This window comes from Grampus griseus (assembly GCF_964374135.1).
Source record: "Grampus griseus genome assembly, chromosome: 7".
Lineage (NCBI taxonomy): Eukaryota > Metazoa > Chordata > Mammalia > Artiodactyla > Delphinidae > Grampus > Grampus griseus.
Window position 1 is genome coordinate 89,126,314 of NC_139001.1, and position 21,840 is coordinate 89,148,153.

General features: G+C 32.9%; 1 protein-coding gene across 1 annotated transcript in view; it reads left to right on the forward strand.

The window, feature by feature from the left end:
* LRP1B (LDL receptor related protein 1B) overlaps positions 1 to 20,930 on the forward strand; it is a gene marked incomplete at its 3' end in the record, with an annotated part of 1,802,496 nt that extends 1,781,566 nt beyond the window's left edge. The window contains exons 87-91 of the mRNA XM_082657914.1: positions 7,803 to 7,879; positions 15,848 to 15,938; positions 17,105 to 17,249; positions 19,243 to 19,341; positions 20,790 to 20,930. Coding sequence (XP_082514040.1) covers positions 7,803 to 7,879; positions 15,848 to 15,938; positions 17,105 to 17,249; positions 19,243 to 19,341; positions 20,790 to 20,930 — 553 coding nt within the window. The remainder of the gene's footprint in view (positions 1 to 7,802; positions 7,880 to 15,847; positions 15,939 to 17,104; positions 17,250 to 19,242; positions 19,342 to 20,789) is intronic.
* Between the last annotated feature and the right edge of the window lie 910 nt (positions 20,931 to 21,840).

The window sequence follows — 21,840 nt, forward strand, 5'->3', positions numbered from 1 at the left end:
GAGCTATATATTCTTCATAGAATGGGATATGACACATGTATGTGTATTCATATGAGTTCAACCATGCATCCTCCATGCCTTCATGCATTCGTTCATTCATTTTAACAAACAACAAACATATTGATTGACCAAACCTACATACTGACCATGTGCTCAAGAAATGAAGAAATATAAAAATGAATAATAGATTACCCCTACCTTTAAGTAATTAGTCTAGCATAGTCATAGGCAAAGGCATATTTAGAAATTTATAAATGCATATATAAATAGAGAAATGCAAAAATAAAATGTACCATATTTATGATTGTATGTGGACCAAATAAATAAAGGTATTTATAACTGACCCCAAATGGCAATTCTCCATAATGTAAAATACTACTGTAATATTCTATAGCCTTTTAGATTTATTGAAGATATTTATCTAAACTTCCTGAATCAATTTTTAGACTACTGCCTGCATAAACCTTCTCACCTTGAGTCAGGGAAGTAATATAATACTTGGATTAGGAAAGAAGTGTGTGTTAATGGCCATCTTTTGTCATAAGCCTTCAGATGTTTCTGTTTGCAACATGTTCCTATAAGTGTTGAACAAATCTAGTGAGTGTTTTATGACTAATTGACATTTATGCAGCGTAGACAAATTTGTTAATTCATACACTTGATTTTAGCAAGTCATTTCAATTTTTTTCATTTACTCTTTTTTTGATTGCTTGTTTTGTTTTAAAACAATTTAAAAATTTTTAAAAACTTGTGAAATGCAGGTCCTAGATTTTGAGGAAGGCTGAATGGTGGTAATTGGGAAGGTGGTATCAATACTAATACAGTGTACCTTTATCAATTAAAAATGTTTGCCTCTAGAAACCTTTAGTGTTACCTTTTGGTGGATATGTAAAAATCTTGTAACTAGAACAAAGGCTATACTGAAATATCAGAAAGGAGGTGACTATCTATATATAGGAATTATTTCCCAATGATTCAGACTATAAATTAAAGTAGCTAATATCAATATCTCAGCATATGTGCACTACAACTGAAAATAAATATTTTCTAGAGAATTAGAGTTATATATCTCACTTATAAAGACATTCACAGTCTCAAAACCTTCTGTTAACACTTTCTGATATCCCTACCATTGCCCCACATTTGTATAGGACTAATAATATGCCTTGAATGATATTTAATAACTGCAGTTGACTATGCCAGATATTGCCATTATAAATTGTTTCAGATTTTACCATGTTGCACCACAGAAACCCTATGAACTAGGAAGGGTAGTCATTAGGTTTTCATAGAAAAATTCCTTATTGTTTACTCTTATTTTGTGCTAAAACATAAAATATTCAGGTATAAGATTAGTCACTTTGTCTGCATGGCACTAAGCATGGAGATTTCCAACCCCAGCCCCCATGGCTTGATATGTTCTTAAGCCAGTTTTGGAATTGGTCATTCATCATGGCATCATGTAGATTTCCATTTGTGTTACAGCATACATTGCTTTTCTTCCCACTTTCAGCTATAGAATTATAACCACCGTTTCTAATGTAATACCCTACATTTATGTCTTCAATTTTATCAACCATATTACTTAATACTAATTTTATGATTGTTCCTTTTCCTTTTGAGTTGATGCATGTAACATATTAATTTAAGTAGAAATCATCTACTCACTCTACAAAAAACACTTTATGCCTTTCAGATCTGCTTTTAATAAAATTTCCTGGAAAACATCTAGATAATAAAAGTTTTACATTAGTAGAGATTTTGTTCTTTTTTTAATATTTATTGAGTCATCATTTCACACTTTAGTGGCTGTTTCTGCTCAGGTGGCCTGCATAGAATTTTGTGTTTAAACATTTCTAACTGAAACCAGCCAATCTTAACAAACTTCCTTTTATGGATAACTTCTTGGCAAACTAGATTTTATCTTTTATATTTCTCCTTCTTAAAATAATCACTTTAAATAATGCACTTTGTTAATTTTATTTCTTTCATGGTCACTTCTTCAACTGAAATTTCTCATTAATTTTTTTTTTTTTTTTTTTTTTTTTTTTTTTTTTTTGCGGTACGCGGGCCTCTCACTGTTGTGGCCTCTCCCGTTGCGGAGCACAGGCTCCGGACGCGCAGGCCCAGCGGCCATGGCTCACGGGCCCAGCCGCTCCGCGGCATGTGGGATCTTCCCAGACTGGGGCACGAACCCGTGTCCCCTGCATCGGCAGACGGACTCTCAACCACTGCACCACCAGAGAAGCCCTCTCATTAATTTTTACTTTTCCTAAAATAATTGTTGGTCAGAGTTTATTGAACATCTCATTATTATTTTACTTCATCACATTAACCCTTCTCAGAAATCAAAAACTCTTTCTGACCAAATGTCCTTAATATTAAAGTAAGATTAGCTTTGTCTTACTAATTTTATCAATACTAGGTAACACAATGATTTAATGTAGTATTTTAAAACTAGGCATTATAATATATAATTATAGAGTTGAACCACTTATTACAACAAACAAAAATTTAAGATACTAACTTAAGCTTTTTGAAGAAAACAAAGCAGGGTGATACCTAGCTATTTCTATGTTAGAAATAACAGTCAAATTTTGATAGAGAATAGTGCTAAATAAATAGAAATTGTAGTACAAAACTGTGTGTGTGTATATATATATATATATATGTGTGTGTGTGTATATATATACACACACACACATATATATATATATCTACCAAATGAATGAAATATATATAGAGTGAATTGTTGTGGAAGTTCAAAATTGTACTGAGTAATAATATAGATGAATTTATAATTGATGGATCTTGGATTTTTAAAGGTGTTTTAAACACATCTACAGTATTTTGGAATCCACACAAAAATGTGAAGTTGGTATCAAGAAGGATATTAACACCCTTCTATAACATGTCCCTCACTGTCACTGCCAGAGACAGAATATCAGGCATTACTGACCACAGGTCTGAGCCGGTGTGGTAATTTTAACAATTTTACTACTCAGAAAATGCACTGATTTTCCTTTGTTCAGATAATATTTCTACTTTCTTCTTAAGTGACTGTACTCTCTTGGGCATGAGGGAGTAAGGAAAAGCATTTTTCCTACTACTGCTTTGAATAAGAAGGATCATAATAACTCCACATTTTATTTCTACCTCTTATTAGCTATGATTTTTCAGGAAAATCATTTGAACACACACTTCTCCATTTCATAAGATGAATAATTCCAACTCATGGGTTATTATAGAAGCTGAATAAGAATATTTTTCATATGAAAACACTTATCCTAGGACCTGGCACAAAGTTGTGCAAATGTTAATTGAACTTCATGCAAAATATTATATCAAAGGTAGGATAGAAAATTTTTGAAGCATGTTAAAAAATTATAAATCTTTATGTATATATGAAATAATTTTATCTCAGAAAATTGGGAAACAATAACAGATGAAAAAATGTTTCAAAGTCAAGTTAACAAACTGGTGAATTAATATATAAATATCCTTTCCAAATGCAATAAAACTTTTTGCATTTTGCAATACAGCAGTCTGCAAGAAGAGGGGGGCAAAAAAGTGCTGGGAGCTACATAGGGTGTAAGGCTTTAAAGTTAAGAATGCCATGCAAATGTAGTCATGTTCTTCCACCAAAAGAGTGAAATTTTCAGAATTAATCAGAAAAAAAAATTTGCAACTGACTTTTAATGTTTGAATTTTCATCACTGTATGAAAATACTGTTTTATAAATCTGATGCACAAAATGTAGTCATAGTTTTATTTTTATTGAATGAGCTTTTTGGAGCACTGAAACATGCATGGCACTCTGCACAAGTTTTCTAAGGCTCCTTTAATCCCTTGTGCCATATTTTTTTTCCCCTGTGTGTAGAAAGAGAAGGGTATATTAAAAGATTTTTCATTCTGAATGTCTCCATCATCATAGTTAATAACGGCAGCCTAGCATGTAAGAGGAGAAATTCAATTTCAAATTGCTTTAAGGTTTACCTTTGAATTCCACTTTGGTCAGAAGGGTTCCATGACCTTTAAATTTGATGAAAAGAGGAAGCAGATATTAATCTCATTATTTTACTTTGAAGTCCTCCCAAAGCAAGTGACTCTAGACGACATTTCCACAAAATGACATGAGTAGTCCACGTAAGTTGATCACTATTACAGTGAAAGACAATACCTAAGATTTTAATACACTTTCAGTATTTTATATCTGATTTCAATTCCTTTTGTAAAATCTCTCTGCTACTTCAGAGTTCTCATTGTTTTGGACAGTTTAATTATATGTCTTATATTTATGCTTGTATTGTAAAAACTGTTTCTTTTTAAAGATTATATATTTATTCCCTTATATATGCTAAACTTATTTTGATAGTCCAAAAATATTTACTGTGCTTCCTAGTAATATATGCTACACTATTGCCTTTACACAAAGGTACTCCCCCGTTACAGAAAATTACAATTGAAATATAGAATATTGTAACTATACAATAATTGCACACACTGTTAAAGAACACAATAAGTTAACTATCCAAGCATTTCATATAGTAACATTCAGATGAGAATTAGTTACCCCAAACAAAAATCCACTCAGTTACTTTCAGATACTATGTTAAGAACTTCTACCAATGTCATTTAACCTTTTGAACAGTCTTGCTGGACATGCATACTATTATTCCTATCCTAAATTTTTTTTAAATGATTGAACAATATTTGGTATAAGAACAAAATCTGTGGGAACATAATAATTTATCTCAAATATCTCTTGAAGTGTGATTTGTGAAGTATTTGCATCAGGCTCACTTTGTTAAAATGCAGATTTCTGGCCACAGCTCCAAGCTGCTTAATGAAAATCTCTGGTATATGGGCCTCCAGAATTTCAACTTTAACACATTTTTCAGTTTGATAATCATTAGTCTAACCTAGAACATAAAAGGAAGAATAAGATTAGGAAAACAATATAACGATAAACAACCTTTCTTTTGAATGTCACTGGCCTTGGAGAGAAGGGGAGAAATCAAAAAGACTGCTTTTGAAGCAAATATCTTCGTACGATAATGTGAAAAGAGAAGGATAAACAATTGTTTGAATAAATAAGAATCTATCTTTCTATCTACCTATCTATCCATGATCCGACAATACTTTCATGAACCCAAAATTCATAAAAGTGTTTAAAAAGTTAAATAATTCAGAGTGGTACAGTGATCAAACACATAAGAAAAAGAAGCTGATTTTCATTGTCCTAGGGTAAAGCACAGTGGGGGAAATAACTAGAATAAATTTAAAAGGAAGGATATACAGATGTTTGTGATGGTAAGAAAAAAAATAAGATTTCTTGGGAGGACCATGCAGGACTAACTCAAAGATAATTGTCCAGGGATGAATAGCAGGGAGCAGTAGATTGCAACAGTACAGATTAAAGATGATAATAAACAAATATTATAAACAAAATATTCCCTGAAAGCTAAGAAGTTAAGTGTGCTTCCACAATGCAAAAGAGGGGAGCATCACGACCACTAGCAAGTGATATATTTTATCTAATATAAGTACTGGGTTCCAAGCTATGGATAAAACAGAAAATTACTCAATACTGTTAATAAATACCACCTGTCCTACTTAAATAATTTCAGAGTTTGGAATAAAAATCACAGTATCCTGATCTTCTTTGTTTAAAAATCTCTCTCTGCCCTTCTGGAGTTCTAAAGGCATATTTTTAATAACTTCCTAAAATACTTAAAACACATTATGCTCATATCAGAACATCTTATCAATTAGCATTTATTCCTCCAATTCCTGAGCAATTCCATTTTCTGACTTCTAAGCATCTCAGTGTTACGATGAGCCCCAGAGGTTCTTATCTCTATTAACACAACAAAATATATCTCAGATCATTTCTCTTGCTTAACATGAACCTGATTTAGGTTGCTGTTGTTACTGTTGTTTTTTCAAAGGAGGTAATGTAAAGAGCAAATTTTGATATTTTAATTTTAAAATAGCTTTGTACACATCGGTTATATAATAAAATTACCAAGCAATCAGTATTATTTTTTTCACTGGAGCATGTAAAATATCCTCAGTGGTCAATTAGAAAGATTTGACAAATGTAAAGCTACAAAGAACAAAAAGACTTTTGCAATGATTAGGATTCATTCTAATGATGTTTGCAAAATTTGCCTAAACATCTTATTTTGAATTATCTTTGGACTGTGTCAAGAATTAGGAACTGAAGAACTGGAACAATTTTCTAGAACATTCAACTGCAAAACCACAACTAAGGGAGAAAACAGATTTTTTTAAATCAATGATTTTATTGGTTGTTCACTTTATTATAATTATTTGAAATATGCTCATTTCATTACCTCACTTCAGTAATACAGACAGCGTCATAGACCTGGCCTTAAAATTTATTTACCTATTTTAATGATTTACTTGTAGTATGGTATATAATAAATGTGATGTATAGAAAATATATATGTAAGCTTTTTATAAAGGATCTAAATAAAAAATCAGGATAATGCATGAGTGATGACTTAATAATAATATAATGATATTAATTTTCATTGAAATCATGATCCATACTCATAGTTTTATAATATCATTATTAATCAAATAACTATATTCTTGAATAGTAACGTTGCTGTCCATTATTCTGAAGTTAATGCATGCTTTTATGAAACAAATTTTTCTTTTTGTAACTTGAGTTTGTCAATATGATGATTTTATGAGATTTTGCCCTTGTGTTAGGACACCCGATACTGTCTTCGCAAGTACCACAAATAATTCACATGGCATCATAGAAGCCTAGTTCCCAAACAGCTTCAGCTACTTGAATTGGCTATGACAGAACTGGAAGAGACCCACCCATGGCAGTTATTTAGTTTGGCCACCATGCCCAAAGATATCTACTTGGAATAGTTCTGGAAGCGATTCTTTTACTGTGTACAACTACTTGTGATGTGGTGGTATTTGACAGTCATTTTAAATAAGAACTGAAGCCAATTAAATTGTTTCTCTATGGATTTCCTCTGACAGATGCATGTAGGCATCTTGTGTTAGCCAGCAGACATTGTTCAAACATAGCTAAAACCATTCCAGCATTTATTTTGATACAATCAGCTAATTATATGGTTGTGATTTATGTTTAAATGAAGGATTTTAATCAAATCTATTATTTTAATCCTTTGCAAGACTTCCCATCATAATGTCATGGTTCCTATATGGGAAAGACAACTTCTCTGAATGAAAACTTGGGCATATTGTCTTGGTTTCATGGGAATAGAAGCATGATCTTAAATGGGAAAGCACTATATTTCCCTGTCTCTGATTAAAAGAGTAAAAATTGTGCAGTTTGAACTATGAGACATATGACCATTTGCTGTTTGGTTGTTAGTTCCACTCTGAATTTAGAACCAGAAAAAATAAATCACAGAAACTTAGTAAAGAAGGATTTGCTTGACAGGCAAACTCAATTTTTATAGTGGCGTAATTTTCAGTACGTCTCAAATTAATCTCAATTCTTAATTAAAATTTCAGTTTTGTTATAAAATATGCCAATTTTAAGTTTAACATAGAATAAAGAAAAATGACTTTAAATTTTAAAAAGTATTTTAACAAGTGAAGTCCAATTGAAGTTACCCTCAGCATACTGACAATATGCAGGAAATTAGCAGAAATCTCTATCTAAAATTCATGAATCTGTGATAGCAGGCTCTTCCTTCATTTCATTTGGTTAAAGTTACTACATTAGCAGACTTGTGGGTTTTGTTACTCACTGATTTTTTTGTTTGTTTTTATCTTTCTAGATGTTCCACCAACTGGTCAGGCACACAGTGTGAGAGGCCAGCCCCAAAGAGCAGCAAATCTGATCATATCAGCACAAGTAAGTTTCTCAGATTAATATCTTGGGTGTTCCACATAGTATAGAAAGCATTGTTTTCTTTTTATACCATTATTGTGGGAATTGAGTCTTGGAAAATCTCCTTTATGGAATTTTGCAAGAGATCTGCAATCCATATGTTTTTTGAAAGAAGAAGCACTGAGCTCTCACCTGGTGACAGGATCCAGCGTTATGTGTGCTTTTAGGCTGTGAGGGTTCATCTCAAACTTTGGCAGTTTTCAGAACACACATCTGTAAACCTAGCTTAAGCTTTTCTTCGGAAATGTGCGTCAGCTGCAAGGTCTGCAAATATCACAATGGATGTGAGAATGCTTGAGGAAGAAAAGTAATTTCATGTTTTAATTAGAGTATTTTTCTTGAAGTGCATTCAGTGTGTTGTGGAAAAACAAACTTGATTAGTCTCAAAGTGATGAAGTATGTTAACAAGCAATTTTTAATAAGGAGCATAGTTGATTCATTGCTTCCTTATCTTTAAAGTACTGGTTTTGAAGTATATTAAAATGTAGCAACATTTTACAAGTTTTTTTGTGTGTGTAGCTATAGTCTTAGGACAGGTCCCTGATATGAAATTTTATCTACATCAATATTTTGTGTCTATGTGTGTGTGTTCCAACAATTTTAAATGATTTTATAAAGATTTTCACAATAAAAGTCTTACATAAAGTTTCCCAATTCACACATACTATCGCTAATGAGTGGAAAATTTTTGAGAAATCTGGAATAACTATCAAGTGGGTAAATATATTCTTGAAGAGAAAAAGTAATACCTCTGATTTATGAATGCTTACTTAGCAATTTTTCTCTAGTCTTTCACTGCTGGTGAGAGAGCATACATGAAAACAAACAAAAAATATACTATGGAATTTGTGAAAAAAGAAAGACATTATCAGAATCAAAAGTATATGATTTTTGTACCTTAGACATAGGCTCCCAGTGTTTGCTGATCTACTTGTTTGTTGTGCCTGTCCCCAAATAATTTATCATTGCTTGAAATACTTCAAGTGACATTGTCTAAAGTTCCACCATTTAGAGATTAACTTGGGCTAGTAAGGATGACCATCTTTGAAAAATGGCAAATAGGTATAGAATAAATAACCTTAGAAATGAGTCTTTGCATTTGGAAAAGTGAGATGCGTGATTCTGGTCATGGAGCATATGGTGTTACCTTAGAATTTGTGTGTTGTCTTTAGGAAGGGAAGGGAGACTACTGTAGCAAAACTATGGACACGTAGTTGTAGGAATAGGGCACTAGGATTTGAGGAATTGATTCATAAAATATAGGAGATGTGGGAAAATACACCTTGCCTAACTTGATATTGCAGAAGAAGAGCAAAAGAAAAAAAATACTCTCTTCTCTCTCTTCCAGGATCATACTGACATTAGTACTAACAATTCTGGAGGAATACTAATTTATATGATTTTGTGAACCAGTTATAAGACTCAACCATCACTAAGAGCATTTTTGTAATGAAAAAATGCATTTGAGTTACCAACCTGTAGAACATACTGAAGTAATAAGTTGAGAATTAATGAAGTCATGGTACTTTAGGCTTTCTTTTATGATAACTTCTCAATTATCTAAGATAAATTAAAAACTTAGTCTTTTAGAGAATCAAAACAATTTTAAATATTGATAAAATTTTCTGAAAGAAGGAAACAGAGTAGAATGTCAATTGAATTTTCAATTTATATATAAGGTCCATCTACAAGGGAAAATTTCGTGTTTGCAAGATGATTTTGAGGAGGGGTGTGCCAGATGTATTTATTGAAAGGTGATGTTGCCAACCATTTGCATTGGCAACAAGCTCCCTTATAAGAAAAATGCCTCTAATTACATGCAACAGTTCTAAAATAGGAACTATCACATGGAAGGAGGAGTTGCAAGTAGTTGTAACCCTTTTTCCAAAGATTCTGATGCTCTTTCTTCCATCACTGATTTAAAGTCATTACATTTAATGGAAGTATCAATGCACATTGAAAGGGCTGTTAGCTATGCAAATGTCAAATTATCTCAGATTTGAGCAAAGTTGACCACATAATGACTCTGTTAAAAGGTACTTATCAGACATTTGCGCTTAGAGAAACTTGCCTCAGTAACTCTGAAAGGAGAGAAAAGGTAGTTAAACTGATCCTTTCTAAGGTAGGAGGGCTATTTTTATTTTCTCAGGTAAACTCCAGTGGTTTTGAATGGTTGTCAAATGTTCCCCGAACTTGGGCAAAGTAATCTGTTCAATAAGAAAGATGGATACTTTAGGAATGTGTTTTCAAATCTGCATTTCCACTTACAGTGAAGCATTCCATAATCATTGGACCTTGGCGCAATCAGGAATATACTGCCTCTCTCAGCCTAACTGCTATCAACTGGCATGAGATTTACCTTTCTAATTGATGAGCGGCTTTCTTAATCATCTCTGAGTAGTCATACTGATGTTCTCTGCCCCTTGCGGTTTAAAGTATCTAAAGATCAGCCTGCCTGTGGAATTAAGTGGATCTATTATTCTAGAACTTTCTGCTTAGTTTCCACTTGAAAAAGCAGAAACTTTTCTGAAGTTATTTGGAAGAGTTTTAAACTAAGGATGATTAAATATTTATTTTATACTCCTGTTTTAGATTTACCTAAAGTTTTAAGGGAGTGGATGCTCAATGTTTGGATTATGCTATTCATATCTGCTAAATTTAAGGAGGATAAAAATATACTCAGCATTTGTGGGGCAGTAATGTAATGATGCTGTATTTTACTGTAGTGACAACAGAAATGTGATATCTGTTAGGGGGTTATTCATATCTTCTATTTTCCTACTTTATCCTCATGTCTTTTATACCGTCATGTTTTAAAACAGAAAAAAAAATAATTATGTTATACCAAGGAATTATAAATATAACTATAAATTGCAAATATATAGAGAAAAATGCAACAAAATAATGCCTCTGTCCTAATTATCCAAAAGCAAGTATTTATTGAGACTCTACTAAGTGTCAAGTAATGTCTAGATCCCAGGGATGAATCAGTGAATAAGATAGTCAGGGCTTCCCTGGTGGCACAGTGGTTGAGAGTCCACCTGCCGTTGCAGGGGACACGGGTTCGTGCCCCGGTCCGGGAGGATCCCACATGCCACGGAGCAGCTGGGCCCGTGAGCCATGGCCGCTGAGCCTGCGCATCCGGAGCCTGTGCTCCACAACGGGAGAGGCCACAACAGTGAGAGGCCCGTGTATAGCAAAAAAAAAAAAAAAAAAAAAATAGTCAGTGCCTCTTCTCATGAAACTGAGGTGCCAGAGGGATAAAAAAAATAGTTAAACAAGAAAGCAAGCAAATAAGTAAACACGTAGAAAATAATTATGAGTCTTGATTGGATCTGTGAAGGAAGTAAAAAAGACACAGAAATAGAGAATGTTAGGGGAGAACTGAGGTCAGGAGTGATTTCTCTGAGATGGTGATACTTAAGCTCAGACTTGAATGATTAAAAAGGGGAGGAGACGCTAAGTGTATTTCAAACAAAAGAAACAGCAGATACAAGAACGGTAGAGTAGGAAAGAACTAAACATGTTCAAGGGATTGAAAGAAAATCAGTGTACTGACACCAAGGGGACAAGAGTGAGAGTGGCACAAAGTGAGGATGATTATACATGACCAGGATGATAAGCAGCCTCTCAAAGATCACTGGAAGGATAATCTTTGCTAAGTTTGGAACATGATATGTTCTTTATGATTTTTAAAATAACAGTTTATCAAAATGCTTAAGAAACATCATCCAAATCACTATATATAGAGAGAGAGACACACACATTTATACATATATGTAAACATAAACTTAAGAGCAGAATATATAGCAGCAAGTCAAAAGAGGTCAATTGTAATGATATAATTTATGCTTATATTTTTCTACTATAACTTCGATAAATAAAAAATTCTTTCTTTAACTTTCATGATAGTAAACTCTTCTGGTTTCCCTCCCAACCTCTTGAAACAACTCTGTCTTCTTTGTGAGATACTTTTTTATCTCTTCTAGTTATCTCATTTTCCACATACCACTACATATATTCTCCTTGGCAATCCATAATTCCTTGATCTCGGTTTTCAACTCCTCGTTAATTACTCCCAAATTTCTATCCTCAATCCTGGTTTCTCTTCTGAGGCTGAGACACATATCCCACTGCACAACTGCTGTATCCATATTGATGTCATCTCTGTCTATATCTGTATCTCTATACTACAGGAATCTGAAGTTCCGTGTTTCCCCAAATGATCTCATCCCCTTCTCCCACTCAACCAGCCATTTTTATACACCTTGTTTTGCCTTCCTGTCTATACACATAGCTGCAAAATCTACCTGGTTATCCAAGCAACACTTAAGTGTCACTCTTAACCTTCCTTCTTTTTTAAGTTAAGTTAGACAATATAGTCCATAGATATGACTTCCTAAATTTCCTTCAACATCATCCTGTTTTTTAATAGCATAAATTCCCGGCTCATTTATGTAGGTTACACAGCCCTTCCTAACATCCCCTTTGCTTTCCTCTACAGCGACATCTCCTTCTACCACCCTCTGCTCTACTCTCCATTCAGACTGCTGTTCCTTGATCTTTTTCTCCTCCAGGTTTTCATATTTCTCTCCCTAGGTTAATTCAATATCTCCTCCTCCTCTCAACCTGCATTCTCTTTCATGGAACTCATCCCTCAGGTCTCAAAGGCACACCAGTCGTCCTCCTCAATCCCAGATCTAGCCGGATACTACTCCTCTATGTTTTCAGAGCAATACATACTTTCACTAGGGTAGTGCTTATCACTGTGCTAAATAAACCCATGTGTTTGTCATCTTCTAATATACGTCAGACAAGATGAGAGGAGGGACGTTTCTATCCCCAGTGCAAAGCAGAGTAAATGTTGAGTGTGTGGAGTATAGCAACACTTAAAATATATCTGCTAAATGAGAACTGAATGTATAGTCCCTATGATATCCTAGGCACTGTGCTATCTGCAAAACAAAGATAGATAGCTTATGCCCTCAAGTTACAAATAAACTGATCTCTACAACATATGGTGAAACGTGCATACATAGAGGCATACACAGAGTCATATGGCAATATGTATTTTGAATTAGTTAATAAACACGTATTAGCACTTTCTGTGTAATAGACACAATTCTATTTACATTACTATGAGGTATGTATTAATGATAACACTCATTTTATAAATGTGTAAACTCAAAGAACATAAATTTGCCCAAGCGCATGTTGCTAGTAAGCTGAGATTTGACCTTTGAGGTTCAAATTTGAGGTAGCCTGGCTCCAGAATCTATTATATCAACTGTGATGCTGTACTGCCTCTCCCATTGAAGGGGTCTCCTCAACATAACAGTTTGATAAGACAGTTCTTCTTTCAAATGGAAAAGCATTATATAATGAGGCTACAGAACAATGTGGCAAAGAAAGACTGGCTCTATTTTCTGTGAGAAGTTTGTTGAGATTTCCCCTCCACCCAATAACAAGTTCAGAGTGTGCTTTTTTTTTTTTTAATCTGTTTAGGACAGTCCACCAAAAATATACTATCAAAAATATCACCTACAATAGATCTTGATTGTTATATGTTACAATATGATATTTACTGCCGTATATACTGCTTGGAAAAAATACTTATTTTGATAAATATCTATACTATACTCTAATAATATATATATATTTGCTAGTTGTTTCTATGAATATAAACTAATTTACAAAAAATAAAGAAAAACTTGCCAAATTGCCACCCTTTATTATTTATTAGCTATACTGAGCATTATCGCAGTTACCTTGATGGCTTATATAAACTTATAAGAATGCTAGGCTCTTAAACAGAGGGCTGTAATGTGAGGGATTGGAACTGCCATCTGTCATGGGAAAAAGAAAAACAAAGTTCTTTGTTTTCTAGCATGCATAATTAACAGCATTTCTACCTAATAAGAATAAAAGAAACTATGTAGAACAAATAAAATCTAATATTCTAAATAATTTATAATTGCTTTGAGGGGAAAGTAACTTTATATACCTTAAAGCTAGTATTGATATATATTTTAAACCTACATATTTACCGCAAATTTTAGCAGAAAAAAATATAAATGATGAAGTGAGGATATTTATAAAGTTGTGATCAATCAGTTGAAGTCAGTTTATGAAGAAATCAAGCTGTTCACTGGTATTTAAAATTTGTGAACAAATGTTAATTACTATCCAAGGTGCCAGATTCTCCACTTACATTAATTATTAATAAATTACACATTCATATAAAGTTCACTTTCCCAAAACCAAGGAGGTAATGTAATATCAAACCCACTAAATCATATAGTGCTGGTAACAGCATGAAAAAAATAAAATGAGGTTTACATTTCAGAAACTGACTAAAGAAGGTAAGCCATATTTTTTCTTGCATGGAAGAGAGTTATTTGGTCATTTTAGTCAAGTTATTTTTGAAGTTCCAAATTGAAAGATTATCTTATATATGACATTTCCTTAATAAAGACTTTTTGGTATTTTGGTAAATGATCTGCGATATGTACTACCTCACACGGATATCTGTGGCTAGAGCTGTTAAAACTGATCTATATTTCTATTTTAAATACCCTAAGCAGCTGCTTATCATGCTTAATATTACCATTAATTTCTACCACAGTATTTTACATGTACCTGTATATGCAGAGGAAAATTCATATATTTAATAACTATTAACGTTTCATTCCTGAACCATTCAAGATCCTCACATTAAATTTCAATTAGTTTGGGTGTTGCTGTGTTTCTCAGTTTAGCCAATGATTAAGCTGACTTGACAGAATCAATGAGATACTTATTCCAAATAGACAAAGACTTGTCTTATGGGCACTAGATATTTGTCTGTTGGAAACATGAGATTTAGGTACTTGATAGAGCTTCTTAATACTCTCCTGTTATTAGGCAACGCTTGCATTCAGTTTTCTTCCTGCATAAGTGACATATGACCCTAGGTGTATCTTACTGTGGATCGCATCAGTAAAAGGGTATCGTCTCCTTCTTCTTTAGAAAAAAAAGATTGCTCTTATTGCCAACCTAGAAATGGAGAGCAGGGCAGAGTTTCTCCTCAGTTTTACTTCTCCCCTATGCTCAGCTGCATAAAAACTAAGATCCACTTTCTATGACCACTTTTGAAAATCTATTCCATAGATCTGTTATTCCATTTTGAAGATGAGTGATACAACCTAGATCATTCTTATAAAGAGGGAAAGTGGACATTTACAACATAAGCCCAACACTTAAATGTGGTTTGCTGAAAATATTCTGGAACTGGAATTTGAGAAAGAGAATCCACTTTGTCCCCCTATTTTGTTGAATCAAGCTAAGAGCCCTATGTGGTAGGTCTTCATGTCTCTATTTTAACAGGTAAAGAGCATGAGCCTCAAATTTTAAATAACTTTTCCAAGGTCTCACTTCAGGTAGGTGGTGAAACTGATATTTAGGCCTATGTCCATCCAAATCCAAAACTGTTACCCCTTTTGTTTTACCAGACTGCCATCTAACTTGCCACATGTACTCATGGCCAGGGAGTATTTATAGCTGAAGGAAAAAAACTAAGGGTGGAAATATGGCCAGGGAAATTGTGGAAATGTGTGTTCAGTCACAGTTTCTTTACTTATGTCATTGCAAATAAATGTGTCTGGTGAGAATCAGAGTCAGATTGACAAAGAAGTCAGTATTTCTAACCTCAAGGTATTTAATGGTAACATATAAAGGAAAGATATCTGAAGAAACATTTCTAGCAGATCAAGTATTTAATAAGAAAGTGATTTTCCAGTAATGTAGTTATGAACTAGGAATATAGACATTTGGCCTAAGCTTTATTTTTATTATGTCAATTGTCAAATGATTTGGTGTAATAAAGTGTTCAGTTATATCAATCTTGTCTTCATTTTATTTATGTGTTCATCTATTCATTCATTTCTTTTTCAGGAAGCATAGCCATCATTGTGCCTCTCGTCCTCTTGGTGACTTTGATAACCACCTTGGTAATTGGTTTAGTGCTTTGTAAAAGAAAACGAAGGTAAGATGCAAGGTTCTAGACCAACAGTAAATAAATTACACAAATAGTTACAGAAACTGATTTTTTTTAAGAAAATTTCTTAAAGTATGATTTACATATTCCAACTGCTGAATTCTATGTTTTTTGAACCATTTTATCCCTCCACTTTATTTTAAGTGATTATAATTTAGACAACCTTTCCCTTATGTTATATTGATGGAATGGCTGCATTTGCATATTCCAACAAAAATAACAAGGGAGTTATTAAACATTCAATAGAATTTTACATTTGTGGTAGTTTTTCCTTGAAATAGCAAGCGTCTCTAAAGAGCATTTTATAATATTAATGTGTAAGATTAGTAATGTCAATAAAATGATAATGACTATGTATTGCATGTCACAAATTGTGCATTTTATTCACAGATTACATATTTGTTGATTTTATATATTACTGGAAGTGTCATTATTTGAATATGCAGGTAAAAGATCTATAAGGAGTGAGTTGTCTGTGGGGTTATTATCTGGAAGCTAGAGTTTGTGAGTCCGTTTTTTTTTTGTTTTGGTTTTGTTTTGTTTGTTTGTTTTTTGCGGTACACGGGCCTCTCACTGTTGTGGCCTCTCCCATTGCGGAGCACAGGCTCCGGATGCGCAGACTCAGCGGCCATGGCTCACGGGCCCAGCCGCTTCGCGGCATGTGGGATCTTCCCGGACCGGGCCACGAACCCGTTTCCCCTGCATCGGCAGGCGGACTCAACCACTGCGCCACCAGGGAAGCCCCACGAGTCCATTTTTGAATTATGTAAAAAAGGATTTTAGCCACATGACTTGAGGATTGAAAGTTTATCACTTTTTATAGACGTTTTTCAGGAACGAAAGGGAGAAAGTAGAATTTTAAAGGGCAATTGATTAGTGAATATTCAGTTTCAACTAATGTGGTATTAGCTATTTACAAGGAATATGTTCCAAGTGCATTTTTTATTGTTAAATCTAAATAATTTGGGAAAATAATGTATTACATTCAGAGTTTTTGTTCCTCTGTGAATCAATAAATGTCATTTATTTTCAGTGTATTTTATTTAAGAATGTTCCATCAGTTATATTAAAATGTCATTAAATCTACAAATACGACAGTTTCATGCACCACATTGTGATATTTAGATAACTCACACAATGTTCACTTATTCTAGGACGAAAACTATAAGAAGACAACCTATTATCAATGGAGGAATAAATGTAGAAATCGGCAATCCATCTTACAACATGTATGAGGTGGATCATGATCACAGCGATGGAGGTCTTTTAGATCCTGGCTTTATGGTGGATCCAGCAAAGGTAAAGTTTTAAGATGATGCACTGTGAGCACTAACATTCTTGAGTCATTTCTCCATAAAATGGTTCTGAATTTCATCATTATTTCTTTTATCTGAAGTTAGATTAAAGAACTTTAGGATGCATTGAATTTTATAGGCTCTTCTAAAGAAAAAATAAAATTGTGGACTGCATTCACCTGAAGCATGAAGTTAATGTAACATGTTTTGGAAAATAATATTTATTTATTCGCTTAGTTTATAAACATAGCTTATTTAAAATAATATCTTATTCAAATGTGTTGTGGTGCTGGCACATCTAAATATACAGCCTAGTGTAAAATTACTGATTTATTTTTAATAACAAAAAGAGTACAGTATTTCATTGCCAAAATAAGTACTTTATTTCCAATAATGTTTTATTGAAGAGTCCACTAAACTGTGTGCTTGGATTTGTTTGTGATCAAATAGCTTTTAAACAATATTTTTGTACCTACTATAATATCCTTCTTATTGATTTGAGACATACCATTGATATATATAGCCTAAAAATCCACAGTCTTTTTTTAGTTTCTATTAGTTCATATTACTGAATGCTCAGTTTGGAAGCTTTCATAAGAAATAGATAAATGATACAACTATCTAGATAAACTTGCAAAGATTCCCTTCACTGTATAATCGGAATATTTTGCATGATAATTATAGAATATTTTAAGAGCATCAATTGAATTAATGAATTAAGAGCATCAATTTGCTAGTATGGTATGATTTTTCTTAGCTTATTTGTTCATTCATTAAATGGTTATTTATATTCTGATGTATTAAAGGTATTTTGTCCAAAATGCGCCATTATATTAAATAATCGCAACGATCACGTGGCTTTGCACTCATAGCAACAGCTGTTCCCAAAGAAACTGAATAGGTCCCCATATATTCAATCTAGTTCTGAATCCACGGCCAGACTTTCTAAGCCTAAAACTGGTGGTCTGAAACTGAAGAAGTATTCATTTCTATGAAAAGAAATCAATCATTATTGCATAGATAAGTTTTTACCCTATCAGAAGATATTGTATACTTTTTTCCTCATTAGAAATAATTTTTTAGTTACTCTAAATTATTAATTCAGTTACTAACTCCTACACTTGAAGTTGTTTGTGAAATAAACCCTGGTAACCTAAGTTTCAGTGTTTTGTACTCGAAATTGAAAAACTAAACAAACTGTGCATGTTGTTTGATAATTTATAAAGGAGGAAGACATCTTAAATAATAGACTTCTCATATTCTATGAATTTTTCTTAGGAATAAAATACAGTGTCTGTAAATATAATATGAACTGATGAGGATATACCTTATACACTTTTTATGAGCGGGAGAGTTCTCATTTTCCCCATCATTTTATTTCTAGTGATAGAGCTAAGCCTATTTTGGATACTTAAAGGGGCTAGCTTTTTAATATTCCATTTAATTTTTTAAATATTTACTCTAAGAAGATAAAGCTATGCTTCAGTGCCCCTCAAATATATTTTTAATGTATTTAGCAAATAACATTCAGTAAATATATATTTACTTATTTTCTGATTGACCAAAATTACACTAAATGTGACTTAGGTGGCTGATTCTAGCTGAGTCCTGATGTTTGAAATGTAAATATGAATTGTTGCCTAAGAAGTAACTGCAGAAAATACATTTATAGGTATAGACGATTTTAAAAAGCAGGTAGCCACACCAAAGCAACCTTCATGATGAAGTGTTTTTCATAGAGTATTCACTTGTTACGATGGTTTGATATATTCATGATGTGAATGTGTATGATGATTCATGAATTCATGATCTGTGAATCACAGATCTAATATTAATAGTTATTTCATAAATTATTGAAACTACCATGAACACAATGTTGATGCCCCAGGGCTGAAGAATATATCTTATGTTATTTTTATGACTTAACATGAGTTTATATCAATGAAAACAGTTCCATGATATTAGATCAGAAACTAAAATTCTCTGTTTACACACAGCCCAGGTATATAGGGGGAGGGACCAGTGCTTTCAAGCTTCCACACACAGCGCTGCCCAGCTACCTAAACTCTGATTTGAAAGGACCACTAACCGCTGGGGTGAGAGAAAATTCATTATTCCATACCCATTCCATCACAGAACTCCTCACAATCAAAGATGATTACTAGACTTAGATAGCGGCTTATCTTTAATGATTTTTTAATTAACAAAAGATTTCAGAACAGCATTAAAATTGGGGGCTTAAGTGTCCTGCGTATGCAAGATTATATATGAAATGTTATTTTCGGCAAGTTATTCAGTAGGAATATCTCTTCTTCTAAATTTGAAAATGTTAAAGCTCCTTAGCAGTAAACATGAGCATTTGCTATTGTTAGAACAGAAATCTCTAGCCAGAAATTTAAGCTGAATAGTTTAAATTTATGTTTGGCTTGGTTTATTTTCTATTAAGACGCTTTGTTTAGTATATACAAATTTGATATCCTTTTAAATAAAAATATAATACAAAATGTGGCATTGTATGGAGAAGTTAGAAATGGTGTATGAAACCATTCTTGAAAACTTTTTAAGTAACTAGCTTCTAGAGAAAGGTGCTTTGCCTAAAGTTACATGGTTCATATTGGAAAGAAGAGGGATTAAAGACAGGTATCAAGATTCCTAGGATTGATCTCACCCTTGTACCTCTCTCCCATCAACTGTTTTTCATTCTCATTTTTTTATCATGTTTGTCTCATTTGCATGGCTCAAAAAATATAATATTTCTTTGTTATGACTAAGATTTAACATTCTATTTTGGAAAGACAAAATTTAAAAAATCCAACTAGGTAACAACCTCAGGTTAAGTTGCAACTATTAAAATAATAAACATTGTGTATGTTTTTCAAATGAAAGAGATCATTTCTGCATGTCTCAATTCTACCTCAAAGTGATGCAAGTATCTATGAAACTTAGAATGAATGTGTCCTTCACAATTCTTTAGAAGAATCCAAAAATATTTCCAATAATAAGTACATAGAGATTGTTTGAAGCAAAAATACTGTCCTTATTTTTTAAAGTTTACACAACTAATGTAGTTTACTTTCATTTTTCTTTTTTTTTTTAATTTCATATTGAAAAATTATAAGCACCAAGCAGTTAGATGACCAAGCAAAAAGATGGCAGCACATCTTTCCTGCCACTGCAATAGCATTAAGGGGAGAAAACATGGACTGGAAATAAGACAGTTTGGTTTAATGTTCTGTACTTTTAAATAAAGTCGCAGTGAATATAGCTTTCATGAAGATTTCTTCAGGCTTTCAATATTATGTCAAAGCTCCCCTTAGGTTCACAAGTTAACTGAAAGACATACAATTATGTTTTTATCTAAAGCAATGCTAAAGTCGACGAAAGCCTGTAAACAGAATTTAAATTACATTTATATAATTACTATTTAGTAAGTTAAATGAAATGCATATAAATGTTGTTAACAGTAAAAGATAGACATCATAGAAAATAACAAATTCATGTGGTCAAAACAGGTAATAAAACTATATTTATTTTTCTCCTTCAGCCAACAAATTACTCCAATCCGATATATGCGAAATTGTATATGGATGGGCAAAACTGTCGAAACTCCTTAGGAAGTGTTGATGAAAGGAAAGAACTGCTTCCAAAGAAAATAGAAATTGGGATAAGAGAGACAGTGGCATAATGAGTGATACCTTTTATATTACTGTATAAATGTATAAAATGTAAGGATTACTTTTGTATGTTCCAACAGTATTATACTTGTTTTGGGATCAGCATTACCTCTTCCTTTGTCTTTTTTCTGGTCAATTGTTTTCTGAGTTTTCTGGGTTTTATTTTTTGCTGATGACTACTGATTGACCATTTGTATGGTATTTTTATGAAAAAGAACTGCACTACAGTACAATTTACACCAATGCTGCTGATAAGACACCTTTGAATTTGTTAAAATTAAAAACAACATATTCCTTTGTAGTGTGAATATGAGCAATCTATTTTATATGAACTTTTTTGGTTCTACTTAATCAACAAATATAATCTCTGCACTTTTTCATTATACGGTCTGAAAGCTGTAATACAATATCATTTAATTTTCTGTTTAAATTGATGGAAAAATGATTGAATGGTCAACTCTCTTCTTTGTGCCCATTAAGACTGATTCAGACTGCTGAAAACATATAGCCCTCACAAGTTCAGCATAACCAGCTTTGAAATTAGTCTTAGGTTGCCAAGTGAGAATTTTGACAAAAAACTTTAAAAATTTATAAAATTAATTTGCATGAATACATATGACTACATTTTCCAAAATTTAGTGGACTCTCTTGTGATATACTAAAAGTATACACCCTATAAACAATAGTTATATTTAGGTAGTAGAACATAGCAAAATTATAATCAAAAGTGGAAAGAACACACTTGCTATGGGAGAAGACATTTTGTTTTCCCTCAGTCCTGAGGTAAATAGCCAGCCTAGAGCACAACAGGGCATTGGGCACTCATGTCTTAGGAATTTCTTCCCAGTCACGTGCATTTTGTGGAAGATTAACCCAACCCCTTAACACACAGAACACTAAAGAATACTATATAAGCACACA